We start from the raw sequence: 16,499 nt of genomic DNA, 5'->3' as shown, positions 1-16,499 counted from the left end.
TGACTTCGCATCATCACCTGCATTGAGAATTTGCTTAAAGACCTCTTCCCCACGTAGCACCGTGGTTATGCTGCAAAGTGTGCTTTACGGCGCAAATAATGCACAATGCAGAAATGCCCATATTCAAAATATTTATTTCACGTATTATGCACATAAATCACGTATGCTATCACTTCATTTCATAAATATAAACACCAGAAGGCGCATTTCTTCAACAGCAAGCTACATATCGCCTCAAAGATTGTGAGCATTTGTATGAGCAATCACCGTTATTATGAATAGAATCATCATCCTAAAAGGCACCGTTCAACAAGATAAGGCACACACTATTGTATAGGTGATTATTGCTTTCTATATGTAACAGTATCTCTCTATATAGGAATACACATGTGATTTTAGTTACAAATCTATTCACGCATTCGGTGATTAAATAAGTCACAGCTAGGAAGAACACATAATTTTGTCACGAACGAAAAGAAAAAGTCTCGAGAACATGCAACATAAATTAAAAATTATATACATATCTATAAAAAAAGCACACTAAATGTGAACTTTGGTCTCTTATCAAAGTTCAGGCATAGATTTATCTTCGGGGAGGAAAAAAAAAAAGAGAAACAAAAACAGGATATACATATATTTATGTTTTGGCCACAATCAGACTTGGAATATATATATGCAACATTATCTAGTAAACGTCTTATCAAAGAAACATTATCACAACTTGTTTTTCCCACCCTTGGGGCGAGCAGGCACTTTCTTCTGACGAGCTTTGCATGGGGCCGCCTTGGCTTTGGCACCTTTCTTTCGCCTGTCCGTAGTCCGTAGTTTCTTAACCGTAACAACAGCGGCATCCAGATCGCCATCGACAGCCTCCTCATCATCGTAGTTGTCCTCACCACCTTCCACATCAGCCTGCTGAGCTTCTTGCTTCGAGTCCCCAGCGTCTTCCTCAGGAACCACGTCCCCGTCTTCCGCGATGTCTTCACGCTCGACCTTTGTGGGAACACCTTCACCCTTCTCTTCATCTTCATCGGGAGGATCGTGGAGCTCGGCGAGACAGATGACGTCGTCCTCTTTCTTGACGACCGGCTCCGCGGGCTCCTCAACGCTCTGGTTCCGCAAGGTTTGAAGGATCTCGTCAAACCTCTCTTCTTCACTCTTTGGCCTGCTCTGCAGGGTCTCGTCGCCCTCATCCGCCTTCTTGCCCAAAGCAGCATCATCGTGTGGGCTCGACGAAGATTCCTCTTTGACAGTGTCGTCTGTCTTGAGTTTGTGAGACAGCCGATGTTGAAGCATCTTCACGTACGACAGGAAGATTCTATGACAGACGGGGCAGGAGAACGTCATGAAATTTGGCGAACTTGGCGCAGTCCTCTGTTCCTTCGGAGCGCTCGGCGGGCTGATGAACTCCATCTGTTTAGACTGGTTCCGCAGCAGGTTGATGACAGAGTTCTCGATGTTCCCTTTCAGGTTGACCGCCGTCGACGACGTGCCGTCCTTGCCCTTGCAAGGTAGCTCCGCCGTGGCGCAGGTCGATATGGACCTCAACTTCGCCAGCTTCATCTTGGTGTCCTTGGACTCCATCGCTTTCTTCATCACGAGGCACACTTCCCTGATGTGTTTCCTGAAGTTCGACAGGTACGCGAAGGAGTGCAGGCAGTACGGACAACAGTGGTCTTTCGACGTCTTCCTTCCGCGCTCGCCATTTTCGACCTTCACCTCGGACAGCGACGGCCCTTCGTCTTCCGCTTCTTTAGTTTGGTTGAGGGATTCCGCGTTGTTGTCTAAAGCGTCGACCAGTTCTTCCTCCGCCGCAACCTTGCTGTCTTCGTCCGGGAACACGCCGAGGTCTCCCAGCCTGTCGCAGCCCAGGCTGGGCTCTTCGAGTTCTCCTTCCTGCAGGTTTTCCGTCTCCTCCGCGGGCTCCCTCGCGACCTTCCCTCTGCCGCGGCGTCTCGTCGCCTGCGTTCCGGCAACCTTCTTGTTTGGGCAGATATCCTGCAGGTGCTTCTTTAGGCTGGCAAGGTACGCAAATTTTCTCTTGCACGTGCTGCACGTGTGGTGCTTTCGTGTGGGGAATGGAGTCGCGCTCACGCTTGCAGACGACGACTTGCTTCTCAGTATCCTCCCCTCTGGCTGTTGCACGTTGGCAGCTGCGGAGTCGTCCGCCTGCTCGGCGGCCAAATTTTCTTCTTTCGCGCAGAAACCGTCTTTCTCTACGACGCTTTCTTCAACCTGCTTGTCGCGGTGCTCATGAAAGCTGTTTCCAAGAGGCTCTCCTGGACTAGAGACGGGAAGGTAGTCGTGAACCTGTAGAGCCTCCGCGCCGCTTTCCGACGGCTGCTGTCTTCTTTTGTCGACGTGATGAGGGTCCGAGTCGACCTCTGAGAGTTTTATCGTGTAAGTAGGCAGGTCATCTTCCGAAGGTGCATCCGCCTCTTCCGTAGGAGCCTGAATTTCTGTAACGGTGACATTGTCTTTTAAGGTTTCATCAGCGACGACTTCCTCGGTGCTACCAACAACTTCAAATGCTCCGTCCTCAATGATGAGTTCTTTCTCTTCAACGAGGCTCGCGTTCCCATCAGAGACATCCCGTTCCTCTTCAGCGCCCTCCCTCTCGACGAGGTTGGTTTTCCCTTCGACGCTACCTGCTTTCCCTTCAACCAAATTTGCTTTCTTCTCAGCAAGAACCTCTTTATCTTCAATGACAGATACATTATTTTCGGCGCCATTCTCCTTCTCTCCAACAAGATCTCCCTGCTCCAGACATTCTCCATCCTGTGGCAACTCGCCCATTTCTTCGTCTAACTCAACCTCTTTTTGCTGCTCATCATCCTGCGGTTGTGGCGGCGGCGGAGGAGGAGGATCCTCTCGTTTCAGCCTCTTTGTTGGGTTCTTCACTGGAGATTTTGGCAGTGGGAGGTACCGTTTCCGACCTCGAACGTAAGTGACGATCCCTGTCGATCTCTTCACCAGCGATCCGAACCGGGACACACGGTTAAAACTCGAATTGTCTCCACACTCCAAGATGTGCTGATGAAGATCATCGCGTGACACAAAGACAGACTCACACTTTGTGCACTTCAGTTTCCTCTGTTCCTCACTCACCGGCTGCGTCAACGCAACGTTCTGACAACACATCCCCACCGGGCCTTTCGGCACCCAACAGAGTTCCGGCGGAACGTCCTTCTGTCCCTCGAGTTCCAAGTGCGTGCAGACGACGTTTGGGTGATTGTTGATCTTGTGATCTTCGATCGCCTGCAACGAAGGGAACTTCTCCGCACACACCGAGCATATGAAGATCTTCGGAAAGGTTCTCGGAACTTCGTCTGGCTTGCACACATTCCTCGCGTTACGCTGCAACGAATCTGCGAAGTCCGTCTCGTCACTGTTGTCTGAGCCGTCGTTGGAGAGCGCATTGTACAGTGGGTTCCGATTGGAGTAGATCTGCATCATCTGCGTGATGTCAAACGCCGCAGGGAAGTTGTAGAAGCTCCAGTGCAGGTCATCTTTCGATCCGACTTCTTCCGGAAAAGCCCCCTGGTCCCGCTTGATCTTGAGCTGCGAAGACTTTCCGTCCAGGTGATAGAGCAGGTTCTCCGAAATCCTGTGGGCGATCGTCATGTAGAACTCCTCCTCCGACAGGTCTTTCACCTTGCCCTGTTTCGTCTTCGAGCCCTCTTTCCGCAGGTGCGCGGAACGCGTCTTCTTCTCGTTCTGCGCCGGCGGATGCAGGGCCTTCTTGTGACGACACATGTTGACGTAGGTCGCGAACCTCCTCTTGCACACTGTACACGAATATTTATAATCTATGCGCGGCTCAAACCTCTTCCCTCTTCTCTTCTTAAAGACGATGTGCCCCCGTTGAGCCGCTCTCTCCTTCTTTGGGCCCGACGCATCACCGGTTGCGGGCCGGTGGACTTGCGCGTGTTTCGCTAGTTTCTCGGGGCTGGTAAAAAACTTTGTACACGACACACAGGGGTGAAAGCTTTCTGGATGGGCTTTCCGACAGTGGCGCCGTAGGTCGTTGCCTTCTGCAAAGGACACTCCGCACGACGGGCAGGAGAACGACGCGTTTCCGACCTCGTGCGTTTTCTCGTGCTTCCGCTGATTGTTGAGCGAAGGGAAACACTTCCCGCAGTGTTTGCAGGCAAAGCGTTTCTCGGCGACGTGGACCGACTGGTGACGCACCAGGTTCTGTCGATGCGGAAAAGTCATCTCACACTGGTTGCAGCTGAACCCTTTCTGCGCGTTGCTGTTTGGATGGCTGCTGTCGTGCGACTTGAGCTCCTCGCGGGTGTCGAAAAGTTCGGTGCAGATGTGACAGCGGTAGAGGCCCGGGCACCCGCTGGCGTCCCCGTCTTCCGCCTTGAGCTTCTTGACGAGGTTGAGGTTGATGTTGCAGTTTGTGACATCTGCCTCTGACAGGTACTTGTAGTTTATGTGGGTCCGTAAGAAGTGTCTCTTCAAGCTGAAGGCATGCTGATAGATCCCCGTACAAACGTCACACTTGTACTGTTTCTTGCCCTGACGAGTCTTGATTATGTGGAAGCCCTTTGTGCGGAACTGAAACTCTCGGTTGATGACCTCGATGTCGTCTCCTTTGGCGTCTTCGTCTTCGCCGTCCGTGTGGTCTTCGTCGCTTGTCTCCGTTGGAGGCGAATCGTCATCCTTCGCGTTGGACTCTGTTCCCGATACGCTGGCTTCGTCCCCTTTTCGCTTTTCTGGGCAACCCTCTGGCTGGATTTTGAGACGATTAAGGGGCTCGTCTTGGCCATCTCTCTCTTGGCTTAGGTCCATGATGACAAATGGTGCATCTTTGTGTGTATGCCTAAAAATTTAAAAAGAGCAAAATTATATAGTCATGCTTTAAAAGTTCAAGTTGGACAAAGCTGTCTTGAAATTAATTTTATACAGGACAGGAGCTGAAGTATTCAACAATAGCAGGGTACATCTGGTAATATCGAGGGCATGGAGCACAAAATTTAGGTGTCACCACAAACATGTTCCTTCCTTGGGGGTAATGATTATTGGCTGGACCCACTCATATTGATCATGTGGTCATTCATTAGTCGCATACCCCTCTTTAAAAAGCGAGAATTATTTTCAGGATGTATCACATACAATTCGTCGCCAGCTATACGTGACACCCCCAAATCACATACAGTCCTCCACCGTATTAACGTAACGCGGGAGAAGCACCACATAATCGTTCCGTTCGCAAGAAAATCCGCAATGTCGTCGATATTACGCGACCCAGAACAGTTCGAATCACGCGTGATCATGCACGTAATCTTCTCCATTATCTGCTATTAAAACAACGGTTCGCAACAAGATGGTTGCTAGATGTAACGAGGAAGCAAGTTGTCGTTTCAAATCGTTTCACGTAACAGAACCCGTTGACTCTCATGAAACAAGTGAACAATATGCATCATATCCATCCACGACGGTGTAGCCCAGTTCTGATAAGTCACGTAAGCAATTCCACGGTCACAACAGCAAGAGAACGCTTACGTCTTTTAGCCGACCATAAAGACGTTAGAGAAACAGATAACGTAGCAGAAAGTCAAAAATATTTGCTAGTTGGTGTCGTCTGCGAAGATATCTGCTTCTCCTTTGCAGACACGGACCACTTCAAATATCGGCCATTACAGTTTGGGCTTCCTTTAAACCAGAGAGCGAAGGGCCGCGACTTTTGTGTCTTCTAAAATCTGTTTACAGTTGTGGTACATCTCCTGCTTGCTTCTAAAATGTGACGAAACATGGCGGTACTCGAATATATCGCACAATGTTCTGCAATTCTGTCATTCTCCATCATCGTACCACTTGTTGCAGAGGAAAAGCATTACTCACGAATGTCGGCTTCACGGCATCGCACTTCCAAGCACATCAACTCACCTAAACGTTGGGCAGACGCTCTCGCGCGGTCAAACTCCAATTCTTGAGTCCTGGGAACATTTCCGAGGACAAGGGACGTTGATTCGTTCGGTCGTAATAACGAAATATCGCGAAAAATCCGAAAATTAACGGTTTCCTAAGTGGGACAGAGTAAAATCTCGTAGCGTTCTAACACCAACGGAGAAGAAACTCCCATCATCCAATGAGATGGCGCCGTCGAGGATGGTCCATTCCGTCAGCGCGGGGGGGAAGGGCGGGCTGGAGCAACTTCGCTGTGTTGCGTCGCTTTAGAGCAGAAATCAGGGTACGGGGAAAAATGCACACACACGTATAAATTGCTGCTCGGAATATCCGATAAGGTGTTTGGATCTTGTAGTCACGATATTTTTGCAAAGAAATCGAACGCGTATTTTAAGCGCCTTCTTGATTGCGGAGTGCGACTTGTCAAAAGATAGCATGCGTGTGTTAGTGCGCGTGATGCCTTCTGCAAGCAATTAATGTTCTGGATGGCTGCTTTCGTGCACTGACCGCGCCAAATGTTCTCGTAAAAATATTGACCTATTCTTGAAATCTGATGCGCGTCTTTTAGCTTAAAAGAAAGACACGCGCGGACATTCAAATTTTGTTTGTATATATACGTTCGTATAGCATATATTGCATTGAGTTGTGTTTCCACTGACGTGTTTGTGCCGCACACAGTGCTGAACCGAGTGAATATATGTCAGTCATTAATATAGGTTTTGCAACTCATCGACTGCAACAACTTATCTGATTCCGAGTAATGAAGGTTAATTGTTTAGTGTTGTATATAGCGATAAGCGCTCCAGCAATATTTGGCGAACACAGATTAAACCATGCTCGGATAACTAGAAATTGTGTTCTCTGTGTTTGACAGTGACAAGCAGCTTTTCTGCGAAAGTTTTTACACGGTGCGTTGATTATCTTCATCGCTTTTAGTATGGACTGCTACAAACCAACCCTATAAGTAGTGTTGTATTTAGTATTGCATCAAGTTCATGTAATTGGACGCTTCTGTATGCAATTTGGAGGAAATAACTGGAGAAGGTGATCACGGAAATATCCTTGCTGGTAACAGACGACAAAATCACGTACATTCTTTGGCAGAAGGTTTTGGTAAGTTTTACAGGTGTGGTCAAAACCCGAGGGACGGTATAACTCACGTAAAGAGAGAATTATGTGTGGTATGCAATCATAAATCCTGCGTGAAGCGCAATAGTTTCCTTGTGCTGCGTAATACCCTCTGTTTTCATTCACGAATGGTCATACGCGATGTTTTCGCCATCAGGGTGTAGGGATGTCGTCTGCTCCATTGCATGACGTCAGAGCTGCCTTTGCTCCGTGAACAACCGTTCTCGAAGACAACAATCAGCAGGAGACACACTCTGTTGGTCGCGCCGAAACGTGGCACACTCCAATCAAGGTTCTCTCTGAAACGACGTCAGCTGTGAAGCAACCAATAAAAAATAAGTGTACGCTGCATGCCAGTGCTCATGTGATTCCATTGGCCCCCGTGTGCTAGTCATTTTCCGCGCAACGTAACCGCAGATAGAGCGATGTATATATCGATAAAGATTGATAAACAGGTATAAAAAAAAAGCCAAAAAGGTGGTGCTCGATTCTGTGTTTTTCTGGTCTCAGATGCTGCAACCTACAACGCAACCCAACCTTCGGAATTTGGGAAAAATGCCGAAGGATACCCACCAAGTATTTACTCTGACAATTGGTACGACAATATTACCAATTTTTATTTCACGCGTGCTGTTAAGGCGATATGACAGCCAAGTTCTCAAAAATTCTCCTCGGGTTGTGCTATCGCCTTCCTTGCCAGTATTGGCCGGGAGCTTAACAAATTAATGCGTTTTAACACTCTCGTTCTTTGTGAGGTGTATTTGATGCACGTTTGGAATGGGAGCAGAATAATAATCAACCAGTTCTGATCGGGAAGTTTTAAGCACAAACATAAATTGACATACTAAAGGAGAGGGGCCAGAAGGAGCAAGCGGCACTGACAGTAACCATGGTTCACAGTCTTACACATGAATTACGTCCATCTGCATAAGATCCATAACCGACACTCTCAAACGTCTTCCGCATCTGCAAATATTTCACAGATTTCCTGTAAAGCTGGCTTCGCTCGAATTTGGGAGTTAGTGCAGTGTAGCCGAACAGATGTAGCTACTTTATCTAAGATAAATATTAATAATAATGCGAGTAATAATTACTAGTATTATTATTTTTATTATTTCGCAACGAACAGCCATTTCGCATTTGCCATCGCAACAAACATTTTAAACAAACTGCCTCGATCTTTTCTCCTACACTACACCAAGAGAAATGATACTAATAATGCCAGTAATTAACGCAATATATAGTAAAATCTTTCGATGTATTGTATTGAAATGTTTTTTTGTGAAATTGTTTTCAATTTCCAATTGTCATTGTTTTAGCTGTTTTCAATTTTCAATTGTTCTTGCTTCAATATATTATAATGAAATATTTTTGTGAAATTGACTGCAGTTCTGACGAAGGATTTTGCATTAGTAACTTTGAAGATTTTGACGACACCTTAATTTCAATGGCATATTCATGAGGGTGGGAGTCTGCCTTTAGTCCCGTGTGTCACTCCTTGTGTGTTAGTTCAGTTTGTGATTTTCTTGTGATTTCTTGTGATTTTGATCTTCGTGATCTCTTCAGTTTGTGTGTGTTCTGGGCAGGACTATAGTAGGAAAGATCAGAGAACAGCTAGGGCCACTGCGGCATCAGGGCCATTTGCAGAGTCTGCCCGAATAGTATCCACACGTTAAACAAATAAATATCCAGGCCGATACTGGGAGGTGACACGGGTTCCAATACTTTCACCGGCTGCGCTATCTGAGGTTTTCCCTGGGTTTTCCGAAGACTCTCCAGACTAATGTCACTCACAGTTCCCCTGAAGTCGACCCAGGACGCATATTAACCCCTCTATCCCCCACTCCTTCCTGCTGTCCTCTCTCCATCTGTGTACGCCGCTCATAGCCCCACTTGCTTCGCGGCGCTAACACGAAATTTTAAAAAATAAACAAATAAACATTTGTTTTCTTAAATGAACAAAACAATAGTTTAAGACTTATCAACGACTCGTTAACGCGAATCTGTAGGAAGATTATTTTACTTTGACTTTTAATTTAACTTAATATCTCGCTTTGGGGGATAACAAAAAGAGAAAGAAGAAAAGATGAGCCGTATGCATGTCAACAGTAGGTACGTTTTCTTGTCAACCGGAAGCAGACGACATTGCAGACGACACTCGGTAGAATGCCTCAGCCAACGAAACGTAACTCCGTGTCGTATAAAAGGAACATCCTAAAACTTGTGAACTTTGTATTGATGCTGCGATGTAAACTAAAACTATACCCTAAAAATGTTCGCGTTGTGTTCCTTTCAATAACTGAATGGCACATTTTGCACGGCACTAAGGCTTACAGACGACACTTCAAAGTTCAACGCACATGGACAGTATGACATTTGAAAGGGAATTGTTACAATCTTGTCCACTTTCAAGCGAACCATCTGTAGGCATTTCCTGCTTTCATGAGGTCGTCGGCGCCGCGCTATCAAAGACGATACATGGGGTGAAAGATAAGACGCTATTGAAATAACTCCCCGGTAGCATTGTATTCTTTTATCAGTCAGAGGGTGGTGTGCAAAAGCTGCTCCAAGGGCTGAATACCACACGTTGAAACGTTAACCCTAATATGTGTAACTAAAATGACGCAGTTAGTGTAGGATACTGATAAGACTCATCCTTACCAACCCCTTGGTGGCTGGTGGGGCAGGTGAGCTGAAGTAGTCGGCGCCACAACCTCTATGTCATTTTTAATTCAAATCCAATCCACGGTGATTGCGAGGAACATGGATCCAACGAAATGGATCGCAATAACGTACCGTCCCTTCCACGGTGTACTAGAACGTCAACAGCGCCAGACTTGCGTATCGTGATAGCGTTTCGGATTATCGTACAGTGTATACCGTAGCGGGCCGTTGTAAAGTTTACTGAAACTCACTAATCCTGCAATCTGTGACAACGTTATCGAGCAATAAATTAATTGGGGTCTATTCGAGAATGTCCAACTATAATTTTTGACGTACCAGACCGTGGTCTTTAAAAAAAAAGTTAGCACGGAACGGTATCAATATGGTGAGCTATAGCTCACCATAGTATCCAGGGGAATATCAACAGATGAGAATTGAAGCAAGGAAGCCACACTTAAGATAACATATCGGCGTAACTGGATTTCTTTATTGTCTTAAGGGCAAGGGCAAGGAAATGAAAATAAAGGCGAGGAAATACTGAGACAATTATTCTTGGTTGCAAACGACGACACCTGAACGCCATTGATCTACTTATTTCTGCATTCTTTTGTCGTCTGCTTTCTTTTGTCGTCTGCTTATTTCTGCATTCCTCTCTCGTTTGCTTTAAAGACAGTCTAAAACCACAAACTATTCGTTACAAGAGAGCTATTAAGTCCCTTTAAAGAGACGAGAGCGATATCCCATTAATTTAGTCTGCCTCTTTGCACTGATACCGCAAAGAGAATATACTTTTACGTTGCTATGACTCTCGATGAGTCAAGTGCCTCCTCGAAGACTAGAATGCGACTGCAGACGTTCAAATATGGGCTCAGAATATCAGACATGTCTGTCCGTAACGAAACTGTAATCAAACTAAACCGCTGCTCGGCATAGCCATAACAATGCTGACAATGTGGGTTGCAATGCAAGTTGCAATGGACGCATTGACACCGTGGAGCAACCGTTAACAACTGAAAACAATTTAAGCAAAATAATCTAAAAAATATATTACGTCGAATGTCTTACCTGCGAGTTTTAATGAGCTTTCCTTCATATTTTTCTGTCCTTCATTTCTTTGTTTCTCTCTATGCTCGTTGTTGGTTGTCATGTATCTTATGCTGTGTTTTATATTATTCGTTATTTTATTTACGAACACATTGGACACGAGAAAGAAAACACTTTGCAGTTGTTATTCATTGCGTCCGTGCCTCTAGGTTTTCTATCATGCACGAAGACATGCATATAACCAAATATATTATTCCCGAGTTATACTGTTATATTCTACGTTTACTATTTTTTTCTGACACTAAAAATGTCTTCGCTTTGTTTTTTGTTTTCACTCTGAGAGGAGGATATATGGCTATATTCGCGGGCTAGGCTCTCTCCCTCATCTGTTCCCAGGCTATGTTCAACGTAACATCATTTTATTTTGCGTCCACTTATTTGTCTTGGGTCTACGTGAAGCATATATATATATATATATAAAAGAAGAACATCACTGAGATTATCCTGCACAGACCAAAATAGCGGCTCAATATTGGCAATGTGTCCGCTTGCTGATCCAAAGGTCACGTGTTCGAACGCTGCCGAGAACGCCAGCAACTAGGTGGTACAAGCTTAGACACGACGTCCTCAATGAGGTTGAATACGAGACGTCGTCTGCACGTTAGACAATCCCCTGGTGGGCAAAATTAATCCACAGACCAATCACTATATGGCATAGTCACCTCCCCCCCCCCACACACACACAACACACACAAAAAAAAAAAAGAAAAAAAAAAGAAGAGGGAGACAGAAAACGAAGTGTGAGCACACGGCTTGTTGTCAGTGAAACGTCGAGATCAATTTTGGGCCAATGTAGGTGAACAATGTCATGAATACCGCGTGCTACGCTATTGCAGTTTTCTTTTTATTTTTGTTATTTTTATCCAGTCATATTTGAATACTTCAATTGAGCCCCCATAGTAATTCACCAAATAAAAGTCTAGACCGTTGACTGAATGACTGAAAAATAACTTATCGGCGCAACCCACAAAGTCAGAAATAACGAAAAACTTCCGTAAAAAAACGCACACATTTTTATTGCAGCACCGAGGAAAGTTGCACTAGCAAGATTACCCCGTAAAGGGTGCTTCACAGTACGCTACCTGACATTGCAGCGAAGTTCGCCTTCAGGGCAACAAACCACGGCCGAACCTCTTCCTCCAGTACATCTTTATGAGACAAACCACAGGAAACTCACAACTCAAGCAGAGCCTGTCAAAAAATTACTCAAAAAGCCGAATTTATAGTTTTCCAAGTTTGCAAGTTACGTGCGAAATATTTTTTTCTGTTGTCTAATAGCTCAACTTTTAACGAACACTAGCTCCATCGATATCACCACCCTAGCGGAAGCTTTCGGAACTTCGGAAGAGGCATGGACGATCGCAGAGGTTTGCTACCCTTTTAAGTTTTTGTGTGGCTGAATATTCATTTCGACGATGGCAAGTCACGTTAAAGATATTAAGCCGTTGCCGCATCATGCTAAACGCTCGATCTGCAGCAGCCGACCCACATACCGCGAAGGCCGGCGAGCGACAGCGGTCAAAGTTTACACGATCATTCAGGAATCCTGTTATCTACTCATCACGAACGTTGCAGCCGTTGGAGCCAATGAAGAGCTTCGAGACGCATGCCTGGAGTACGGCGACATCTCCGACTTTTACCCCGCCGACGGGTATGAAACTGAACAGTTCACGGAAGCGTACATTGTGAGGTACGCGCGGATCCAATCTTCCAGGGTGGCCAAGAAGAAACTCGATGAAAAATCCTTCTTTGGCTCCCAGCTTCACGTCTGCTACGCACCCGAATTCGAGTCCGTGGAAGAAACACGCGACAAACTATTAGATCGTCAGCGATACATTGCCTATAAAACAGGCCAGCCATTCAAGTCTAGCTTGCAACGCCGCAAGCGTTGTGCTGAACAAGCGAGTCCGCAAGCGGTGGGCACTTCGTTTCCTAATCAGGATCACGCGGTTCTGCAGCAGGTGCAGAGCATTCCTGGATTTAATCCGCTCTTCAACGACGAGCCTCTGTCATTCAAGAAGCCAGAACAAACCGAACCACAAGAAGTGACGTCGAGTTCGACGGCGCCGAAGAGACATGCGTCAGAACTGGCGCACCAATCATTCGAAAGGACAGTGTCGGTGATAAGGGACACGATTAAAAACGTCTATGCCTCGAACTCACCAGCACAGCCTGATAATATGCTCCCATCTTCAGCAGATACGGGTGGTGTCAGCTCGGACACAGAAACTGACGAATACAGCAGGACAATGTCTGCTATTCGGGACAGAATGAAAACTGTGGCTGTGCCGAACGTTGATGTTCTTTTGCGGAAAAGAAAGCCGTAGTTCATTATTTTTGTGTATGGTGTCCATACACAAATTCATCACTGTGAATTGTAGTTTATGACAATCTTTAGATTAAATACAGATGTGTTTTCACAACCTGGTTTTATGGCACAACAAAAACTTGTCAACGTTTGCGTCAACTCGTGTGGCATTGATACCTTTCCCGCATTTCTAACCTGATGGGTACCGATTTGAAATAATACATGTTCCTTCCTCATATTTGTTGCAGGCACAATGTCTGTTAAAATTACAAATGGCCGGGTCGACGGCATGGTTAACCTGGCCGGGGACATTCCACCGTCAAAGGTGCCAAGGGTCGACCTTGTGGCCCTCGCGGAGCAAATCCAAACAGTAAGGGACTCTGCATGTATTAGGAGAATGGCACCACGTGCCAGGATTATGTGTGGTAACCATGCACATTTCACATTCGTCGATTTCTCCCATCAGGCGGACAGCTTTGTGCAGGCAAGCGTGTCCAACAAACTGTCCGTCATCGTGGAACAGGTGAGGTTCCTCCAGAAGCAGGCACAGGCCATCTTGGAAGAGGGCAAACGTAACGCGGATCTGCATCATGCTGCCTGCAACTTCAAGAAGGTTCCTGGATCGACGTACTATCTCTACAGGAGGCAGACTGGCCAGAAATACTTTTCCATGATAAAACCCGAGGTCAGATTCATTTGTACTGATCGTAATTAGCGTAACTGTATAAAAGTAGCAGCATCAAGATCTCTTGTGGAAAGTTTGGTGCAAGGTGGTGTTTTCCAACGCAATGAAGACAAACGATTGAACAGAATGATACCTCAGTCACTCCCGACTTGTGGAAAGCGCAGGATGTGCACCTTTTTGTGACAATTGACATAACTGAATACGTGACACAAAAGGGCATACGCCTCCAGTTTGTAACAAATTGGGAGAGAACAATGTCATTTGGGATGATTGTTGGCTGCGGTAAAGTTGTGTTCAAGAGTGTGTGTTTCAGAGAAAACCTTATTTCAGACTTCAATAAGGATGCCTTTTACTGAGCATTGAAAGTAATTTCACTGCCCCTTTGTATTTTTGGTCATTTTGATGCTCGTACCAAAGTAAAAGCGCATCATTTTCCAGTGCATTGAGGGTTCATTTTGGGTACGACCCAACGGTTCCCAGCGTGATGATGATGATGATGATGATGCACGTTCGTTGCAGGAATGGGGAACGTCCTGTCCGCACGAATTCCTAGGAGGCTACAGACTCGAGTACGATATGTCCTGGACACCACTCAAAGACTTGGAGCGTTTCGATCAAGATAGGAACTGTGTCAGGCACATTGCACAGCTAGTGCAGGGAGAGTTGGAACCAATGGCCATTGCAGATTCCTTGTCATCGTTTAAACAACATAACTAGTCAAAATATAGTCGTATATGCTTTCTCAAAATTTTATGAGGGTAAAACCACGCTGTATATTATGTACATAATGCAAATGCTAAAGTGCGTCTTACTGTTTCGTGGCTTTCAATGATTAATGCGGCCTGTTATTAACGGTCAATAAAAGTACCAGAACGTTTCAACTTATTCACAACTCTCCACTACAAGGACATGCTGTCCTCATAAAAAAAACAGTTCCTAATCCTGGAAATCGTCATGAACTTTGACAGCTTCATGATATCTCTGGTGACGTCCACAAGAATCTGTCTGCCTGACGTTGACTGAAATGCTTTTATTTGCGTGCAGGAATATACATCATAGAACACTGCAAAATCAATGATCACATGAAAAATGAAATTGACAGGTGACGCATGAGAATGTGATGTGCACAACAGGCTGGCACGTTGATCAAAAGGGGTCGCGACACTTCATCTCAAGTTATGCAACGTAAACGCAACGTTGATCGCAATCGCATCGATGTGGACCTGCATTCCATGTTTTACAGCAAAGGGGGCAGCGAGGCACGTAAAAAAAAAAACGGCACCGCAAATATCGAAACTCGTGCGGCTCTGACATCATGGATGACGTCTCCGCCAATGAGGAAACGCGAGAGAGGTCACGTGCTTACAACTACCAATGGGAATGGCCGGAGCTGTGATGTCACAGCTTGAGGAGTGTGTGTGTGTTCAGGGGTATTTATATCTCGCCAAGTAAGACAGATAGAAAAATAATCCTTTCTTCTTCAACACTCTAGTGTGTACAACAATGCCATTTTGTCAAAGTGTCACAACCCCTTTAAGGAGTGTGAAACTTCATTAGCTCAAACCATTTTGCACAATGGGACTGAATCCAACATTTCTGCTTGTTGTGCATCTGCTATAGACATCTCAATGTACTAGAGGCCTATGCCTTACACACAATGAATAGGGCCTGACTTTTTCGGGTTTTATTTTTGGCCAAATTCGGGGGGTAAATATCGGGTGATATTTTTCGTTTGAAAATTCGGGTGTATTCGGGTCAAATCCCGTTACGGCATATTCTGTCGTCAGGAATTCGGGTGTGTTCGGGTGATTTTTTTTTTGTTTAATAAAAATTTGTCTTAACATGGAACTAATATTTAGCAGTGTTATCAAACTTTATTTTAATGCACACTTATGAGTGCGCCACGCAACCCGGATGTTTTCGGGTAGATTCGGGTTAAACCCGAATTTTACAGATTTCGTTCGGGGGGTAAATATCGGGCAGATACGGGTTTAACCCTAAAAAGTCAGGCCCTAACAATGAACTTGCTCCTCAAGCTGCCCCAAGCTGCTATGTAATGATCTTTCACGAAATAGGTATTTTCTCTGACAGCTGAAACAAGGGCGTGTTTGCACGGGTCGATATTCCAAAATGGGGAGAGCACAAAAAACAGCAGACGACACGCATTGAGCTTTTCCGTGTCGTCTGCAGTTTTTTGTGCTCTCCCCCTTTTTGGAATAAGGTTTTTTTTCTCACAGCATAATGGTCACCCCTATGCTCTCCTCGGCTGCTCATGTGACAATCTTCGAGAAACAAGATGCATTCGCTCGGCGTAACGCTCTCCTCTATGCTCCAGCCCCACTGTACTTGTGGCCTGTGCTCAAACAGAGAGTTGGTGCATGGAATACCCTTTGCTCTCTTGCTCATTCTCCTGCTGCCCCATTAATCTATCGAAATACTGAATGCAGGCGGTATAAACATCAACGATGTGAGACAATAAAATCTCACAACGAGCACTCATTAAGGCATGACGTAAAACACACTGGTGGCCTCCTACACAGCAACACTGTTATGTCAGTGTTAACAAAAAAAAAAAAAAGAAAAGAAAAAAAAAAAAAACTCCAGTACAACGCTAACGACAAGCAGACTAATAAAAAATTACAAGAACCTGGCAAACCAATGTGAGTGTTGCTATCCCATTCACATGATTGT

At 45.5% G+C, this 16,499-nt stretch overlaps 3 protein-coding genes across 5 annotated transcripts; 2 read left to right on the top strand and 1 right to left on the bottom strand.

The window, feature by feature from the left end:
* Window positions 1-114: 114 nt before the first annotated feature.
* LOC135369990 (uncharacterized) lies at window positions 115-6,319 on the bottom strand. 3 transcript variants are annotated; one of them, XM_064603629.1, is made up of 2 exons: window positions 5,899-6,319; window positions 115-4,831 (listed from the first exon to the last, which is right to left on the bottom strand). In XM_064603629.1, the coding sequence occupies exon 2, from the start codon at window positions 4,798-4,800 to the stop codon at window positions 715-717; it is 4,086 nt and encodes a 1,361-aa protein (XP_064459699.1). In that variant the 5' UTR covers window positions 4,801-4,831; window positions 5,899-6,319; the 3' UTR covers window positions 115-714. The 3 variants fall into 3 exon arrangements, with proteins under 3 accessions (XP_064459699.1, XP_064459701.1, XP_064459700.1); XM_064603631.1 differs by lacking the exon at window positions 5,899-6,319 and adding an exon at window positions 5,854-5,876; XM_064603630.1 differs by lacking the exon at window positions 5,899-6,319 and adding an exon at window positions 5,515-5,615.
* Window positions 6,320-12,140: 5,821 nt separating this feature from the next.
* On the top strand, window positions 12,141-13,262 carry LOC135369988 (RNA-binding protein 48-like). The gene has a single exon (XM_064603627.1). It carries the CDS (start codon window positions 12,231-12,233, stop codon window positions 13,140-13,142), a length of 912 nt encoding a protein of 303 aa, XP_064459697.1. The 5' UTR covers window positions 12,141-12,230; the 3' UTR covers window positions 13,143-13,262.
* Window positions 12,145-14,693, top strand: LOC135369989 (uncharacterized protein C1orf50 homolog). The gene is made up of 4 exons (XM_064603628.1): window positions 12,145-12,182; window positions 13,372-13,493; window positions 13,590-13,808; window positions 14,328-14,693. Exons 1-4 carry the CDS (start codon window positions 12,167-12,169, stop codon window positions 14,523-14,525), a joined length of 555 nt encoding a protein of 184 aa, XP_064459698.1. The 5' UTR covers window positions 12,145-12,166; the 3' UTR covers window positions 14,526-14,693.
* The last annotated feature ends 1,806 nt before the right edge of the window (window positions 14,694-16,499 follow it).

The sequence above is a fragment of the Ornithodoros turicata genome, chromosome 10 (assembly GCF_037126465.1).
Source record: "Ornithodoros turicata isolate Travis chromosome 10, ASM3712646v1, whole genome shotgun sequence".
Lineage (NCBI taxonomy): Eukaryota > Metazoa > Arthropoda > Arachnida > Ixodida > Argasidae > Ornithodoros > Ornithodoros turicata.
Note: the sequence above shows the minus strand (reverse complement) of the source record. Positions and strands in the feature narration are given on the sequence as shown.

Coding starts and splice junctions, on each gene's coding strand:
- LOC135369990 (XM_064603629.1), bottom strand. CDS start 4,800: ATGGACCTAAGCCAAGAGAGAGATGGCCAAGACGAGCCCCTTAATCGT.
- LOC135369989 (XM_064603628.1), top strand. Junction 13,494..13,589: donor TCGCGGAGCAAATCCAAACA/GTAAGGGACTCT, acceptor TTCTCCCATCAG/GCGGACAGCTTTGTGCAGGC. Junction 13,809..14,327: donor TTTCCATGATAAAACCCGAG/GTCAGATTCATT, acceptor CGTTCGTTGCAG/GAATGGGGAACGTCCTGTCC.
- LOC135369988 (XM_064603627.1), top strand. CDS start 12,231: ATGGCAAGTCACGTTAAAGATATTAAGCCGTTGCCGCATCATGCTAAA.